Here is a 17239-nt window from a genome sequence, read left to right as displayed (position 1 = left end):
AGCTCAAAAGGACAGATCTAACCTAATTTGAAAGGCAGTGTGAGAAAAGGCAGCAGCGTGGAAATTGCTACCTGATGCGGGGATGTCTGTACCCTGCTTGGGATCATTTTCCTGTCAGAAAGTCACCGATGGAGGGAAGGACACAAGTAGTACACCCTCTTCCAGAAACTATAGCTATGTAGTTTCCAAGGGCACAGGTGTGTTCACGTGTGAGCCCCTAAGCCACACTTCACCTATCTCACTGAAACGTTAGATAACAAGGTAACAGAACCTTGATTTTAAATCTGCAGACCCTTTGCTCTGGAGTTTTACTGTGCCACTTTACTGACATAAAGATACAATACAGGTAGGGTCAACGGGGCATCAGGTTTTCTTCCTTGTAATTCACTTCAGACCTTCCAGAGAATTGCTAAGTAGCTCCCAAAAATTAAAAAAGTCATTCTCATTTATTGTCTGGCATGGACACTGGGCAGAATGTGTGACATCATTACCCATTCATGGCAACAAGCTATCAGGAACCAGTAGGGCTTCAGCAGTAGGATCAGTTAAAAGCAAAATATTTCTTGAGAGAGAGTGTTTGTTTAAACACTGTAATCATCAGCACTACAGACCACATTTTGCTCTGCAAAAGTACTGAAAGGTGTATACTGCTGGGAATATTATAGTCTTTCCATTCAATAATACACTGTTAAGCAGATATATAGCATTATTCTCAGCTTTTGCCATCTCTTTCTCACATCTCCAAGTTGCATTTGTAACACATGAAAGTGCCTGTGTAGTTCTACAAACTAAGCAGATGTCGCCTCCTTGTAATTGTGATGTTTGGGTGATACAAAGTTAATCAAGCAAAGTGAAAATGTTTAGTTAGACTAAGTAGTGCAGCAAGACAAAATGAAGAGGCCTTGGGGCACGAGTCCTAATGAGGATCCCAAGCTTGTCTCTTTTTTCTAACTATATTTGCAGTGGGTATTGTCTATCTTAACTTTAGCAAGGCTTTTGACGTTGTCTCTCCCAACATCCTCATAGGCAAACTCATTTTTGGTGTTGGCAACCACAGTCACTTGGGTAGACATTCACCTGACATGTTACAAACATGTCTCTCTTAGAAAAATTTGTGTACAAATCGGCTTGTGTTGGACATGGGAACTCATAACTGGGTGATGTCAAAGACATGCAAATTATTGTTCTGAATAAGCCCCTGGAGATAAATGTTATAGTCAAAGGCTATGAAAGTAGCTGATAAACAACCACAAAATAGTTAATGAAAAAGAAATCAATGTGAAGTTAATGTTACTGCTTTTTAATTCAGTTTTCTTGTTGGCAAGGCAGTATGATTCTTAACTTCCCCTGGGAAGGAGAAATGGATATTCAGGAAATGTGGAAACAAAAAAGCTGACAGCTGCAGTTGTCCTTTTTAATAACTTTTCAGTTATTCCCCTCATGCACTTTTGAACCTCAAGCACTTATTTAGGAAGATTCTTCACTGATTTATCATGTAGACCAACAGTCATTTTATTCACTGTGTTGCCTGACATTTTTCTGTGCTGCTTGATGGTTTAAGCAACTTGTCTCACATACTTTGCATACCAGTACACCAGTTAACAAGATGAAGTGAAAACTATTTCAGCATATCTCCTTTCAACAGCCCCAGTACAGTAGGATTAAAATTATGAGGACTGATATATATTTTTTCCTGAGAGCCTTCAGTTTCTTTTTTGGTTTACTTTTTTGTTTGTTTGTTTGGGGTTTTGGGGGGTTTCGTTTGTTTGTTTGCTTTTTTGTTTTGTTTTTGTTTGTTTGTTTTGGGGTTTTTTTGACATATAATGTCTACTAGAAAAGAAGACAAGCAAAGAGACAGTACACTACATGCTGGAAAGATAGCATGTGCTTTCAGGGATGCCCTACTGCACAGTACAAGAGCAAGGATGTGGTGGTGTATTAATTCATCTGTTATTCCTGTCTGCTTAGAATCAGCTCTGTTCTCTTATCTAATCTTAAGGAATTAGATTTTTCCCTGTGATATATATTTTTCAGGATTGTCTGTATAGTTTTCTTTTCTGAGCCTCCTGCAGCAGTGCTGGCATTCAAGAAGACATTCTGTAAAGAACTGTCTAACAATACCTTTTGGGCCATGAAAGGACTGCGGGAAAACCATGAGGAAAGGAGTAATTTAACTCTTCTAATACCTGGTATGATGTGACTAAGGGATACTCTTGAGTTGCTTTCTTTAAGCAAATTGACAGCTCACATGGCTGTGGGGAAGATAGGAAATGTAGCTGAGGTGCATCCTTAAAAAAAAAAGAGGTAGATGTCAGGAATTTGCTGCCAAAGCCCCCTTGTGTGTAGTACAGAAATTGCATCTCCCTAAACAACTATCATTATCACCCACATTACAATGCCTGCAGCCGGACTGGCTCCTTTATGACCTTCTGCAGCCACAAGATGTTCCTGCTTTGCCTAATGATTATGCATATTGTGAAACTACATAGCAGCATTATGTAGAAAAGAAATTATGGCAGCTCCATTTCTCACATAACGTACCTTTGTGTTCAAAAGCTCCCGTGTAGTGCAGTGAAACACTCACCCTTTAGCTCCTCTAGCAATACTTAGTCTGTGTGCCAGTAAATGTCTCCTGCTGCAAACTGGCAGGATTTTCCAACAAATAAAAACTGCTTTTCCTGCAGATTGTTAGCACTTTACAGCAGTGGGAACATGCCAGCAGAGAGAGACTGCAGTAATAATTTATGTGGCAGTGTATCACCATGGGAAGTAAAATAATGTTCTGCTCTTTCACAGGAGCCAGATAAGAGGAGAACAAATCTCCAAAGCATTTTTTGACAGATGTTCATCCAACAGAATTCCCTACAGAAACTCCAAGGAGAGAACTGAATGGCTTGCTGCATTTTCCATTCCATTGCCACTCAACACTCTTGGCTGTAAAAACAGGGAAAGATTACTTCATTCTTTTAATAATTCTTAGCCTTTGTTGAAGGATGCGGATCATGAGAAGCAGATACCCAGAAACAGACACAGAATATGCATTACATTCCATGGGGTTTTTTGAACACTGACTCTTTAATTCTTCCTTCCCCACAAGCATCTATTCAAGAAAAATACAAGCATCATCTGTAGCAAAGGTCCAAAATGTAGATACTGACTCCGTGAGTTAGACAAATTTCTGTTATTAAATCACTCCAAAGCACTCTGGTTGTGGTGCTTCTGTTCAACACTTAACTCAGTCTTCTGTTCATTTCACCTGGTTCATGACTAATTAAAAACTGCAGAATTAAGCAAAACAAGTGAGCACATACTGCTGTTGCTCCAGTTAATCTTACGGCGATAGCAGAATTCTGACATTATCTGGACTAAGGAAGAAACGCCTATTTGCCTCCGCAGAGTGTTTTTCCATTTTCGCTTTCAAGCCGTTTGGATGTTTTTGCACGGAACCGCACACGGAAAACGCGACACGGCGAGAGATGCTAAAACCAATTAATTAAAGAACGCGATAAGAAACGCGGGTTTAAACCCCGGAAATCACTCCTGCGGAACCTTTAGCGCAGGGCTGCTGGCGCTGAATTTTTTTTTTCTCACCCAGGTTTAGCCGGTGCCTCTCAGATTAAGAACTGCCCCCATCGCGGGAGGCACCGCCTGAGCCCCGGGGGCCGCCGGGCAGCGGCGTCAGCGGAAGGGGCGGACGGAGCCGCTGCCCCGGCAGCGACCGAGGGAGGTGCTGGTGGGGCCGGGATCTGCCTGGGAGGGACACGGGGCAGGCAGGACCTGTTCCCCACAGCTGCCGGTCCCGGTCCGGAGGAGCGGCGGGAGCGCCTGCGGTCTGAGCCCCGCGGCTGCTCCTGCGCCGAGTCCCGCGGGCAAAGGGCGGCTCGGGAGGGGGAGCGGGTCTTGCAGAGGTTGATAGAACTGCATAACTGCAGGTACAGGGGCTGCCTGGAAAGCTCGGGGCGTTTTAAGCGTGTGTATGTGTGTCCAGCAGAGAGCGAAGTTGGTCAAGGGTCAGGAGCATCTCTCTTAGGAGCGGGGTCTCTTCGGCCTGGAGAAGGGGTGCCTGAGAGGCGACCTTATGAATGTTTGTCGGTGTCTAAAGGGTGGGTGTGAGAGGATGGACCAGGTATCTAATAGGAGGTATCTTAATGTGAAGGGAGGTGTCAGAGGATGGACCAGGCTCTGCTCGGTGGTGCTGAGCGATAGGACAGCAGGCATCGGGCAGGAACTGATGCCCAGGAAATTCCCCCTGAACATAAGGAAGAAGTTCTTTCCTGTGCGGTGACCGAGCACTGAAACGGATCACCCAGAGAGGGCGTGCAGGCTCCCTCCCTGTAGATACTTCAGAATCATCTGGATGCAAACCTGTGCCGTGTGCTCTGGGATGACGCTGCTGGAGCAGGGAGGTTGGACCAGATGACCCACTCTGGTCCCTTCCAGCCTGACCCATTCTGTGATCTTGTTCAAGAACAATCAGATAACAGAAAATTTAGCATAATCTTCCAAGGCATTAATGCCAACGTAGGAAATGGCATCAGCAGTTTTTGAGGAGTGTCAGGGGTGCTCACAGCTGGTGAGACCCAAGTTTTTGCTGACTAAATAATTCATGTAGTGCTTGATGATTTGCATGTGTGATCTAAGCTTTTTCTAAGTTTTTTTAAAAACTTAAAAAACTTTTTTTTTACATTTTTAAAGACACAAATTTCACTTTCAGATCTACAGTTCACGTTCCCTTTCACAAAATGCCAGGTTTTGTAGAACACAGGGAAATCAATGTCCTCTGTATTTTTCCATTCATAAAAGGTAATTCCCTTGTTCATGGTGTGGGATAGAGACAGCTGAGCCTTGGACGTGAGGTAGCGAGGATGGTTTCAGGTGTTGGATTTTTTTCTATGGAAGAATAAAGAGTGTCAAAGATGGGAGACATTAACTGCCCAGTTAGTGGGGGTTTGTAAAGGGAACTGAATTTTCTCCAGGAAGAGCACATACTCCTTTTAGGAAGTTTGGGAGACTAACCTGTGATACAACATTTGATAATACTGCGTGTTTCTAAGAAAATTCAGAGATTTCTATGAACAGCTTTAAGATAGATCCCTTAAACCAGTGAAGTTGTGCACATAAGGCCTTATTTCCTTTGAATACCTTGATTTAGCACTCATGGTAACATTTGCTTTTTTCGGGGGGAAGTTGTTTTTAACACAAGTTAGCAGTTCTTCCTAAAATATGCAGTGTCTACCACTGCACTACTGAGAGTTATGTATTGATGATTCTTTGGAGCACAGTAAAAGGGAGCACTGGAGCATTGCAGCTTTGTTGGACAGCATAATCTGATTTTTATCTTCTGAAAAACTGCTGGAGCAATGTTCAAACGGTGTCAGGAGATCACTAAAAGCTGCCTGTGTTTTTGTTTTAGGTTGAATATCCTGATGAGCAACTTGCTGTCTTACTGGAGCATGGAGCTGGCACGATCACCTCTCACCTGGGGTCCCCTCAGGAATGCTGTGAGGTTACCTGGCTGAGCAAAGCTGTTCCTGTTAACAGAAGAGTGTCAGATCCCTCTGGGACAGCACTACACAGGGGACTGCATGGGCTGTGTTGATGTTCCTCTCAGCAGCACATCATGGTAGATGTAGCAGAGAAGGAGATGGATAACCCCACGTTCAGGAGTGACACTGTGCTGTCTGATGTTCACCTGCACTGCCCAAACAAAAGACACCTCATGGTACGACTGAATGCAGTTGGACAGCCAGGTAGGGTTATGCTTAGACTGGTGGAGCTGTATTTTAACTGTACTCATGTCTTTGTAATGGCTGAATCCTACTTTGAGTGGTTGATATTAATAATTACATATTTTAAGCAGTTATAAGCCAAATCACCTCCTACTGAGTCCTTAAGAAGAGGGCTGGCTGGATTCTCCTCATGAAATTAACTCCAGAAATGAAAACAATGTAGAATTTGTAGACAGCCTATCTTAACAAATACTTTCTGAGAAGTAGTAACGGAATTAACTTGCTTGCAGATTTAATTTTATTTATTTATTTGTTCATTGAGCTATAATGTCAATATAGCACTTTGGGAATCATGATAAAAAGTTGGGATGTTTCTTATATATAAACGTGGGGTTATCCCTGGGGTAATTTAAGCATAAAGTAAAAACTATCAGTAATTAATTTCTTAATTTTAATAAAATCTTTATGTGACGATTTATCGATGATTTACTGTCTATTGCAGGGGAGCCTGACAGCTTTGTTTGGGGGGTTTTGTGCGGGTTTTTTGTTTGTTTGTTTTTAAAAATTGTCAACAAGAAAACTCAGAACAGCAATGGCTTTGACTGACACAGAATTTGAAGAGTCAGAGCTGTGGTGGAATGAGTTGGCAAATGCCCCTGGCTGATTGCCAGCTTGTAGGTTGCTATAAAGTTGTCAAGGAAAGTGACCTTAAAGCTGCTGGTAAAATGTTCTGTGGAAAAGTCCTGCTGTGACAGAAGTGTTAATTGTTTCTTCAAACCAAGTTGTGACATAAAAAGAGTAACTTTTGCAGCTGTTCTGGCACATGACAGGGTGAAAAGTGATAAAAGTAGGCCTGTCAAAAGCCTGCCAAAGAAGTGAATAATAATTTTAACCCTGATCAGGTCAAAACCAGGCAATCAATGCTGTGGTGTGTCTTCATGCTGTTTGACATTTGTTTGCTGCGATTTTGCTCGATGCAAAGAACCTTTTAGCAGAATGAAATGACAGCATCTTCTACCTACTCTGAATGAGCTTGGTCTGGGAAATTCCTCTTGTTATGGAGACAAGAATTGGGTTGTGGTGTGACAGCTTTTACTCTAACAAATGCAAGGACAATCTGCCACTGCCATTCTGCTGTATTTTAGGGAAGTTTATGGGGTTTAGGCTCTTCTCCTTTGTGTCAGTTTTCCCTTAAAACTTTTGAATGCCATAGAACGTGCAGAGGATCAGAATGGGCATGGAGAACAAAAGCATTTCCTTCACTGACTGCGTCCTCTAAGTTGCTAAATACCCAAAACAGTTTAATCTGGCCATCATGCAAACAGTAGATGAGTTTAAAAATCTCTCATGCTGGGACAGGCAATGAAGATTTTATTATATCTAGAGAAAATGGTCTTCCCTAGAGAGAAACTTTGGTCAGATTACAGCAGACCAACTTTGAATGTGTTGCATGCTTCCTAAAGAAACTGGAACAGAACTTCATAAATTGTGAAACTGTCAAAAGCAGTGGTGGCAAGCACTTTATTTCTTCCCTTTTGTTGTGAATGAACATAGATGGAAGGACTATGGAATGTTTGTTCTTCCTCGTGTGTGGTATTCAGACAGTACAGATTCCCATAATTAAAATTGCAAGGTCCATGTTCTGATAACTTAAAATTTTAATAGACAATGATGTCACTGGGTGATTGTTGCAAAATATTTTTTGATTATTTGGTCTTTGAGAACAATGGCTTAAGTCATCAGCTTGAAGACTTTTAAAACAGTTATTAAGGTGTCAGCGTGTTCTGGCTTTCTCAAGTGTCTCCTGTGCACTTATTTCTGCTCTCTCATACTGAGCCAGTTTCAAGGCTTCAAGTTGCTTGAATTCTTAAAGACTTTTAAAACAGTAAAAAAAAAAATCTACTTGCTTTTTACTAGAACACTCTTGTTTCTTACAAGGCAGGGATCTTAACCAGAAAAACCCAAATTCTAACTTCTATTAATTTTGCTTTCAACTTGATTTGAACTTGTCTGAACAGAAGAACTTTTGGAGGATGTAAGAAACCATCTCTTCTGCCAGTTGTTAAAATAAGTGTTACTAAATCAGATTAAAATGTCCTTGGTGACTGCAGAGATGCTGAGTCAGCCAGTAGACTGTGGAAGTGCCTCATTTATTTCTACTGACAGAACTTAATAACAGAAATAGTTCTTAGTTGCAAACAGAATTATATTTCAAGTTATGTGTGTAATTTTTTAACACCTAGATTTTTAATATGTGAAACACATACCAGAATTTCATTTGTGTGGAAATTGTGCATAGATTCTGTCTTATCTGGTGTTAACTTTCCCTCCCTGCCCCACTGTGTTCTTACAGTATTCCTGTCATATTTCAAATTCCTTTGGAACACAGAAGATTTGGCATCTGAGAGACACATGGAAGAAGTTAAAACAGGAAGAGAACACCAGTACAGAGGTGGAGATGAACTGTGCAACAAGGACAGGAGTAACCTGAAAAAGGAAAGAGAATTAAATAGTGAAGGAGTAGAAGCTCTGCTGGATGATGATGGAGACTTGGAAGTGGTCAGGCGGCCTCGAAGTGCCTCTGATTTAGAAGCAGAGGATCTTTTGAGGGATATAGTGTGCCCTGTAATTCTGATGAAAGGGAGAGAAGATGCTTTTGAAGATGAAGAGGGAGAATGCACCTGCAGTGATGTTGTTAAAATAGGTAAATAATAGTCAAGGAGAAATGGGGTAAATATGTTTGTGTGAAACAAAAATAGGTTTTCCTTAGAAATGGAATAGCAGTTGTTCAGTGAAAAAAGATAGTAATCATAATACTATGATACTGCAAATATTTTTACATTTAGGTTTTTTCCTCTAGAAGTGATTTGGGAAACTCAGTACTCCTTAGGTAGATTTGGGGTTTGGCATTATCTGCCATTATTATGGCAGATAATGAAGGGTAGAGTGAAGGGTGTTGAGTTCTATATTTGAAAGAGAAGCATGACTTGAGTTTCAGACTTGCCACTATGGAACTTGATTCGAACACCATTTTGAGATAATTATTTCTGCTCTGCTTTCATTTCCACAGAACATACTATGGCAACCCCCTTAGAAGATGTTGGTAAACAAGTATGTGTTCTGCCTTGGACTATCTTGCTGTTCATGGGTGGTGCTTCAGAATTTACTGAGTTTTAACTGCTGCTCTTCTCCCCAGGTCTGGCGTGCAGCCTTTCTTCTTGCTGATTACATCCTGTTTAAACGGGACACATTCAGATGTTGCTCAGTGCTTGAGCTGGGAGGTGGCACTGGAATTACAAGTATTATCATGGGAACAGTTGCCAAGAGAGTTTATTGCACAGGTAAGGCAGTTATTTTCAGTTAAATATTTTCATAGAACTTCACGAAGCAGTGCTTTCATCCTGGTACTTTCATACTCATATGTTCAGTTTTAGTTAATAATTTTATTAATGTGTGTCAAGTTGTGTTATTTACTGAAAAATAACAGGAACTTTCTCAAGGGTTGAGAAAGCAGCACTGCTTTTAAGCACAAGGCTTTAAAAGCAAGATATGTTGCTGTGAACTCAAGATAGATCCCTCTCCTACCTATTTTAATCTGGACACACTAACTTCTTTCTTCAAGGGTGCCTCAGAGCTTAGTACTGAAATACAGAAGGAAGGGGAGGATACAAGGGAAGCAATCCTCAGTGGATAGAGTTGCTCTGAATTGTCCTTAATCTCATCAGCTTGAGAGAAACTTCAAGTATTAGTCTGAGAGGTCAAGGGCATACACACCCCATACCGAATATTCTTATTTTTAATTGCATTATCACTGTTTTCCAGATGTTGGTGAAGATCTTCTGGACATGTGTGAGCAAAATGTTGCATTAAACAAACACCTGATGGAGCCAGGAGGTAAGTGCTGTATAGTCAGTGGTTGTGCAATTGCCTATATGTGAACTGCTTTGGGATTAAACAGCACAGTCACTGCCTACCCAGCACATCCACATGTGCAGGTGTGTTTTTATCTTTTGTGTGGTTTAAAGTGACTTAAAGAAAGATGCAAGATACCTCTGTGTGGTCCATAGTGGGACAGCTTCCTTTTGAGAAGAGCAAAATACTTACCCTTTCTCTGGGCATCATTTTAGACCAGCTGTGGTTCCTGCACAGTCACAGTGTGAGTTGCTCTGAGGTCCTTGGGAGCATCACAGAAGTGCAGGTGCCAGGGGTCACATAAACAGGGTGTAAATGGCAGAGGCAGAACTCTGGAAAGAAGTATTTTGTGGGTGAGACGTGGCAAAGAGAACAGAGGTTGCCTTTCTGATCTTTCATTCTGTTCTCTCGAGAGTGGGTAACTGGTTTTGATTTAATGGTTGGGTTTTGATTTAAAGCAGATGATTTGAAGTTCAACTTCACTTGTTTCATATGTCCTCGTAATAGATCTTCATCATTTGTTTCAGTACAGGTTTTGACTGTTTACTTTTGCTCAGGTACTCTCTCAAAGGCCATTTGTGACTGATGTGGTCTTTCTTCACCCACAGGAGGGGAAGTTAAAGTGAAAGAACTGGACTGGCTGAAAGATGAATTCTGCACTGGTAGGTGGTTACAATGGGTCCTTTCAGATAGGGCTTGGTGTTATGTTTTTGTGGGTTTTTTTCTCTTCAGAGCCATCAAGAAAAGCTCATTCCAGCATTTATAAAGTGAGTCCTCCAGCACACAGGCCTCTGGAAAAATAGTTGAAAGTACACCTAGTTGAAAGTACACACCAAGCTGAATTTGATGTAATGCATCTAAAAAAATAGAGCAACTATTCAAGCAAGTAGGAACATCCTTTACACATACAAAAGCCTCTCTTGGACCTCAAAAAAAAAATTCTGGTTAATGGAAGTATCTGATATTGCAAGTTGAAAAGGCTTTATGTTTTTTAGACTTTCAAATAAAGTTTCTTTTTAACAAAGTCTAAACTTTAAAAAGCATGATGAAGTAGTAAATTTAGTCAAAATTTATGCAAAGATACATTTGGGTTTTTGTTTAAAGGTGTACTTACTTCAACATAGTTAAATCTGTGACCTTGCTACAGGCTACTAATTGGTTGTGAATTCTGAAGTGGAAATTCTGTGCTTGCCAGTCAGCCTTGGGAGGGTTGGAATCCACAGGGAAAGCAGAGCACTGCAGGGAACTTCAGAGAATGACCAGAGGGAGGGTTTGGTTTCCTTTCAGTGCTGTGCTCTGAAGTAGCAGGTGCCCACAGGAGTTAAGAAGTTTCTTTTCTCAAGCATCTGAGACATTTAATCCCGTGCACCAAAGCCATATTCTTTCTTACAGATCCTGAAGTTCCTTACAGCTGGTCTGAAGAAGAGATTGCTGATTTGCATGATCACTGTTCTGTGATAATGGCAGCTGATGGTAGGAAAATATAAACAGTGACCTTTTCAATCAAACACTTGGGCCTTATGAGTAATGATTTAAACATACCTAATTTGCTTTTAAAATCTAATAGGTCAGATCCTTACCTAATTTGTCAAAGCTCTGCCTTAAGTGTTCCTGCCTGTATTTTTCTTTTCTATAAAATTGTATTTACTTTCTGTCTTAACAATGGGAGAACAGATGTTGCAAACTGCTTTCCTTTGGTGTGGTAATTATTCGTGACTAAATAAATTACTCAACATAATCACAGGTAAGTGAATTTGACTTTCAGAAGTCCTGTGTTGTCTTACCATTGTGTAGTATCAGATAAATTCTGTGCAAATAATGATAAATAGGTGGTTAGACCAAGATTTTCCCTAATGTGAAAAACAATTTCAGATGCTGCACTTACCCATAGAGTCTATGCCTTTGGTTTGGTTTTTTTGTAAGAAATGAAGTCCTATGTGCTGGGATATCTTGTGTTCTTTAGCTCTGCAGTAAGATTATTTACAGGCTGAGAAAAATCTTGTTAAAGTTTTGTAAGTTGTCTGAAAGTGATTCCCACAAGAGAACACTTAAAGAAAGCTTGACATAAAAAGCAGCAGTGAATACTATTACAGGGTCAGTTATTGCCAATAAAAACATACTTCAGCACTTAGTTAAATAGTGACTTGCTTGATTAGAATAATCAGACTAAGGCCTGTTTTTTTTTTTTCATACCTGAAGCTTAAGTAAACAATACACTTCAATGTACATATTTTATGCTGTTAATCTTTTTTCTTGTAGTGTTCTATGATGATGACCTGACAGATGCCTTGTTCAGAACGTTGCACAGAATCACACACAGCTTGAGAAATTCTTGCACAGTTTACTTGGCATTAGAAAAGAGGTAAGTATTACCAAGAACTTAAAATAAAAAAGCACTGAAAACGTTGCATGCTTTCTTTATTTGGAAGAAACATCTGTTTTAGTTGAAGGTTGGCTTCTAATTTTCACTGTTGATGCCAGTATAGGCTCAGGACAAGCATTTATTTTTATGCATGCTTAATTTTTATCAGTTCAGAATCTGAGTTTTACAAGAGTTTGACTTTTGTTGTCCTGCCTTTGTCTTGTATGGGATAATCTCTGTGCAAATAAAGATAAGTAGGTGGCTAGATTGATGTATTCTATAATACCTGACAACATTTGTTATATATTTTTGAGATCATGGAGTGGAATGAAGGGGCTTGGAATAAGGATATATATTTCCCAGCTTTAGTGCCTCTAGAACAATTTCCCTTGCTTTCTTTGAAGGAATCATTGAATGCTTTTATATGTTGGAGTCCATTCATATACTAATATACAGATAGGCTTTGCTTAAATCTCTGGAGATATGTAGCAATAGCTAGTCCTATGATGTGGTGCCAAGTGTTTGTCCAGGAAGCCAAGACAATGATTCTGTTTGGCAAAGTGCCTTAAAATCCATGGAAGGATTCATGCAAGAGTTATTGTGTATTGATGCTAACATAAGTCTTGTCAGCTTTTCAGGAATGGGGGGGGGGACATTTTTTTGACTGTTGAAGGGAGTTAATTATGCTGGGAAGACCCACTTACCTGAGCAAAGTCACACACCCATTTAAGGTGACCGTATAGGAGAGATGTTTTAAATTAAATATTCTCTTGCCAGGCTGAACTTCACTTTAAGACATATGGACGTTACGTGTGAAGCCTACAGTCACTTTAGAAATAATCTGAATGATTTGGAGAACCTTCAAGATAGAAAAATTAAATATACTGTGGAGCCCATTAAGGCTGATTTCTGCCAGTTTCTTGTTTATGAACGAATTGAGCAGTTGGTAAGTGACATTCATGAAAATAAATGTAATGTGTCAGGCTAATCATCTCAAATTAGTATTCAGCTGTTGACTTGACGTGAAGTAAGAACAGGAGAATAAACGTTACTTCTCTTTTATTTCCACTTAGCTTTTTGTTGGTTTAAAATGGTTCTTGTTTGTGCTTACACAATCTGAACTAGGTTGACACAAGTCCCTGTTTTGGCTGGGGTAGAGTTGATTTTCTATCAGCAGCAGTAGAGTGGCTAAGACTGCACTCAGTCCCTCAAAGGATGAGGAGCTTTTACTTTGTAAAATAAAATTTTTGTGATTGACTAGAAAATTGGACCAATATCTCCTTTATTTGCTTGTAGAAGAGCTTTCATTTCATAGTTTTAGTAACTCCTTTCCCAGTTCAGGGTTCAGGAAATAATATTCTGATACCTCTGAAGAAGTCGATTAGCTGTTAACTTCTATTACTCAGAAACATGTCAAATATAGTGTTTCTGGTTATCCAATTAGCTCACAAGCACTTATGGTTCTTTTTCTCCATTTTTTTTCAAGTTGTCTGCTCTTAGGAATATTATGCAGGCTGGCTAACGGCTTGCTGGCTTCTAGAATAGTCCAATCTAACAGATCTTTTCAGGGAACTTGCAGTCTTGTACAAGGATGGCAAATCAGGTACCAAGAAATAATGTAGTCAACATACTATAGCTGTGTGTGCATGTAGTAAGATTACAGGGGCCACAATTACTTCATGACATTGATTTATTTTGCTTAATGCTGATATCTTCAGGCATAAAACATTCATTCAAAACTTGTTCAAAAGTTTTACAGGCATATAGAAGTAACCTGGCTTATACCTAAAAGTGTAAACTCATTCCCTGGCTATTTGAGGAAGGCTCCTGGTCCTCGAAATACATGTATTTTTAAAATGCTTATGTTTTTATTTATCATTAAGTATATTGTCACAATTCAAGATGTCCTGGTGAAGGGTATGTTATACTCTGCTTAATAGTCTTTTGTATAGCAGACAAAGTGTATATTAATTTATTCTAAAGAAATAAAGTGATCTGGTTTTGTCCTCACGGTCCAACAGATTGAGAAGGGGTTGTGTGTTTGTATAAAACCTGCATTTATGAGACCTTGATTGCTCAGTAAATTGGGTATTTGTTAAGTTGTATTTTTACCAGCATTATTGAAAGCATTTGTCAATACAGGCTAAGAAAAAGAGCAAGATTATCAATCAAAACACTGCAGAAGGTCATGCAGACCAACGAAATTATTTTAACACAAATTATCTTACACTAAATACAAATTACTTTTTAAAATCATGCTATAAGAATGAAGAAATCAATGATACTGCTCTGTTTCAAAGTTAATTTGGTAGTCATTCTAGGAGATTACATAGATGGATTTAGTATCCATCCATAGATGGATACTGTCTGTGGATGGGAATGTAGGATATGTCTTAAAACTTGTCTTATAGTGGGAATGTTGAACTTTCATAATTGCAACCTACTGATCTGAGAAAATACCTGTATGTATTTTTTTCTGCTCCTACAGGAATTGTGGAAGGTCGTGGCTGAACACCTAACGTGACAGGCACATGAGGAAAGAGAAGATCTTCATCTAATTATAAAGGCGATTTTGATGTTTTATTCAAAAAAAGATTTTCACCCCAAGAAAAATATCTTCCTGGTGGAATTGTGTTCTCAGAGAGTATTGCAGAGTTGCTTTACTTCAGCGAGTTTTGGGTTTGGCACTTGTTTTCTTGGACTTGGGCACTTGGACGTGGCTTCTTTGGTGTTTGTTTTACAAAACTGTTTCATGTGGATCTTCACAGTATGTGCTGGATGCCAGACAATGGCAGTGACACAGTGACTTGCTCTTTGGGATTGATGACTTCAGTTTTAGAGTCTGACAAAGAAGTACTGAACCTTTTCCATGTGGCTGATTTGCAGATGTCATGCATTTTCCTTTTTAGTTTTCAGAACATGGACACTGTTCTCAGTCTCATCCCAGTCCCACATTATTTGTATTTATGGACATTTGTTGAAACAGTGTTCTGGGCAAGATTTATTTGGTTTTGATGAATTTTTTGAAGCAATTTGTTTATGAAACTTCTTCCTTAATTTCCAGTTGGTCCTATCTAAATCAATCTAGTTTAGTGCCACAGTCTGAACTGAGAAGAGACAAGATGCATTTTGTTTGAACCTCTGAAAATATTCCACAGAGGTCTTGCATCTGTGTTGTCCTGCAGGAATTTTCGAGCTATTCTGTCTAGCCAAGTTGAGGATGAGAAGGTACCATGTGAAATGATGTGCTACAGCTCCTTAAATGTTTGGAATTCTACCCTCAGCATATACATGTGAGGCTGGGGGGAGGAAGGTGAACAAGAATGTCTTGCCCACACAAATGGGGCCTTCAGTTTCTTAGCTTTTGGATTAAAGTACAACATGTTGATTCAGTCTCTCCCGTGTCATTATTTAAACCAAAAATCTGTTTGTACTTGATGAAATCTTTCCTGTGTTATTAACAAAACCAAAAATCTGTTTGTACTTTAATAAATTTTATGTGTACTGTTATGTTTATATCACTTTCCATATGTCCAGTGTCACGGAAATCCTTGTGCCCACTGGATTCCTCAGCATTAGGAGAGTGTTCCAGCTGGAGCTGTTCCAACCTGGGACTGGTGGGAGTGTGCAAACATTCATTAGAAGCATGTGGTTGACTTCTTGAAAGTCTGTTTTATGTTTGGTTTAGTTCATTTGGTTTAGGTCAATTATTTCATAACCTGTTTGTGTGTATGAAGACGTATTTTTTGTGTTCTTTAATAAGACGAAAGGTTATTAGATGATGATGGACAGTCCCTGTGAGTACAGTCAAAGTAAAAATTACCTTATTAACTAATTACCTTTATTTCTTTTCAGTCTTTGTTGATGTGAAACTTTGAGAGTTGCTTTGTTGTGAATGTCTGTGTGTCATTTTGCAGTAGAAAGGAAAGTTGTTGAATATACTTTTTGGGATACATCCTTTATATTTATCATTACTGAGTGTTCTCAAGTGTAGGTGGCTATTCTTGGGCTATACTTGTAGCTCCATCTGCTGTACAACACTTTGAGTCAAAACATTTTTACAGTTTGTTAAACACCCTGTTCCTTTCTGGTTTAACAATATTGTATTTCGGAGTAACAGTTTAGGCTGAATGAGTGGTTCTGCATTTCTCACCTAGACTTGCAGATGTGTGTACTGGAGTGAAGTTACAGTGGAAATAATCCTGAAAAAAAGGTGGTGTTTAATTACCTACTTTTTAACAGTAGCTTTAGGAGGCTGCCTCTAGCAGTTTGGAACATTCAGGAAACATTCTAGGAAAAAATGGATGTAACTTTGTGTGCGTGGTAGGGACTTTTCATTCGTTAGAAGATCAGGACTTAAACTGGATCTCAAAGTTTTATAGCAGATAATTATCATGAGATTGTCTGTTCATTGACTTGACTGTTCTGTGAACTTTTACATCCACCACCAGTCCTTTTCCATTTTCACCAGAGAGAGAACTAAGGGCTTTGTCTGTGGCGATTGCATTTCTGGGGTTTTTTTGTTTGTTTGTTTGCTTTGTTTTTTCATTCTGATGGACAGCATCTTAAAACTTGGAGAAATAATTCTGTGTGTTTGAGATTCCTTACTTATTGTGCTTCTTTTGTATCCTAGTTCTATATTATCCCCTTCCATAGTGTTGGCTATAGCAATTTTGCAATCTGAGTCAGATTTTTTTGATTCCAAGGAAACCTAATTGCAAGTGTATTTCTCCACTGGATCAATGAGATCTAATCCAACTGACTCCTGTGATCCAGTCAAGGCCATCAGTAGAGATTTGTTGCTGGGCATATAAAGAGAGAGCAGGCCAACTACTTTGATGGCAATGTATAGTTGGATCCACTTTGGAGTTATGTATAAGTCTACTCTTAACACGTGGCAGTGCATGGCATTTATTTACCTCAGTCATGTGCCTGAGAACACAGCTGTACTCAGACTGCCAGGACTGTGTAGGACAAATGCTGGTTTGATTTTAAAGGCAGTTGTTGTTGCTGAGTGTTGGGTACAGAAAACTGAAGATTGCTCCTGAGAAGTGGATGCTGAATTCCTGTGTATCTGCTTGTTGTGACATGGCAAGGATAGCTCCGTCTCATAAACTTGTAGAGTTTTTCAATCTGAAAGTAAGTTGAGGATTATTTACTTGATGCTTAGCAACTTGTCTTTAAAATGCAGTTCACCTCCTCAGTGTGATCGTGGTGCTCATAACCTGAAAACTTT

General features: G+C 39.5%; 1 protein-coding gene across 2 annotated transcripts; it reads left to right on the top strand.

The window, feature by feature from the left end:
- The first annotated feature begins 3709 nt into the window (after nt 1-3709).
- Nucleotides 3710-15391, top strand: METTL22 (methyltransferase 22, Kin17 lysine). 2 transcript variants are annotated; one of them, XM_051796076.1, is made up of 11 exons: nt 3710-3727; nt 5414-5750; nt 8083-8433; nt 8800-8840; nt 8926-9070; nt 9552-9623; nt 10250-10303; nt 11034-11114; nt 11901-12003; nt 12781-12949; nt 14492-15391. In XM_051796076.1, exons 2-11 carry the CDS (start codon nt 5621-5623, stop codon nt 14525-14527), a joined length of 1182 nt encoding a protein of 393 aa, XP_051652036.1. In that variant the 5' UTR covers nt 3710-3727; nt 5414-5620; the 3' UTR covers nt 14528-15391. The 2 variants fall into 2 exon arrangements, with proteins under 2 accessions (XP_051652036.1, XP_051651941.1); XM_051795981.1 differs by lacking the exon at nt 3710-3727 and adding an exon at nt 3747-3932.
- Nucleotides 15392-17239: the final 1848 nt, after the last annotated feature.

The sequence above is a fragment of the Manacus candei genome, unplaced genomic scaffold (genome assembly GCF_025592945.1).
Source record: "Manacus candei isolate 608988 ecotype Guabito, Panama unplaced genomic scaffold, ASM2559294v1 h1tg000002l, whole genome shotgun sequence".
Classification (NCBI taxonomy): domain Eukaryota; kingdom Metazoa; phylum Chordata; class Aves; order Passeriformes; family Pipridae; genus Manacus; species Manacus candei.
Note: the sequence above shows the minus strand (reverse complement) of the source record. Positions and strands in the feature narration are given on the sequence as shown.

Excerpts from the sequence above, each read along its gene's own strand:
- METTL22 (XM_051796076.1), top strand. The coding sequence starts at position 5,621 with ATGGTAGATGTAGCAGAGAAGGAGATGGATAACCCCACGTTCAGGAGT. Across the intron at positions 9,624-10,249 it reads ACACCTGATGGAGCCAGGAG|GAGGGGAAGTTAAAGTGAAA; the intron begins GTAAGTGCTGTA and ends CTTCACCCACAG. Across the intron at positions 12,950-14,491 it reads ATGAACGAATTGAGCAGTTG|GAATTGTGGAAGGTCGTGGC; the intron begins GTAAGTGACATT and ends CTGCTCCTACAG.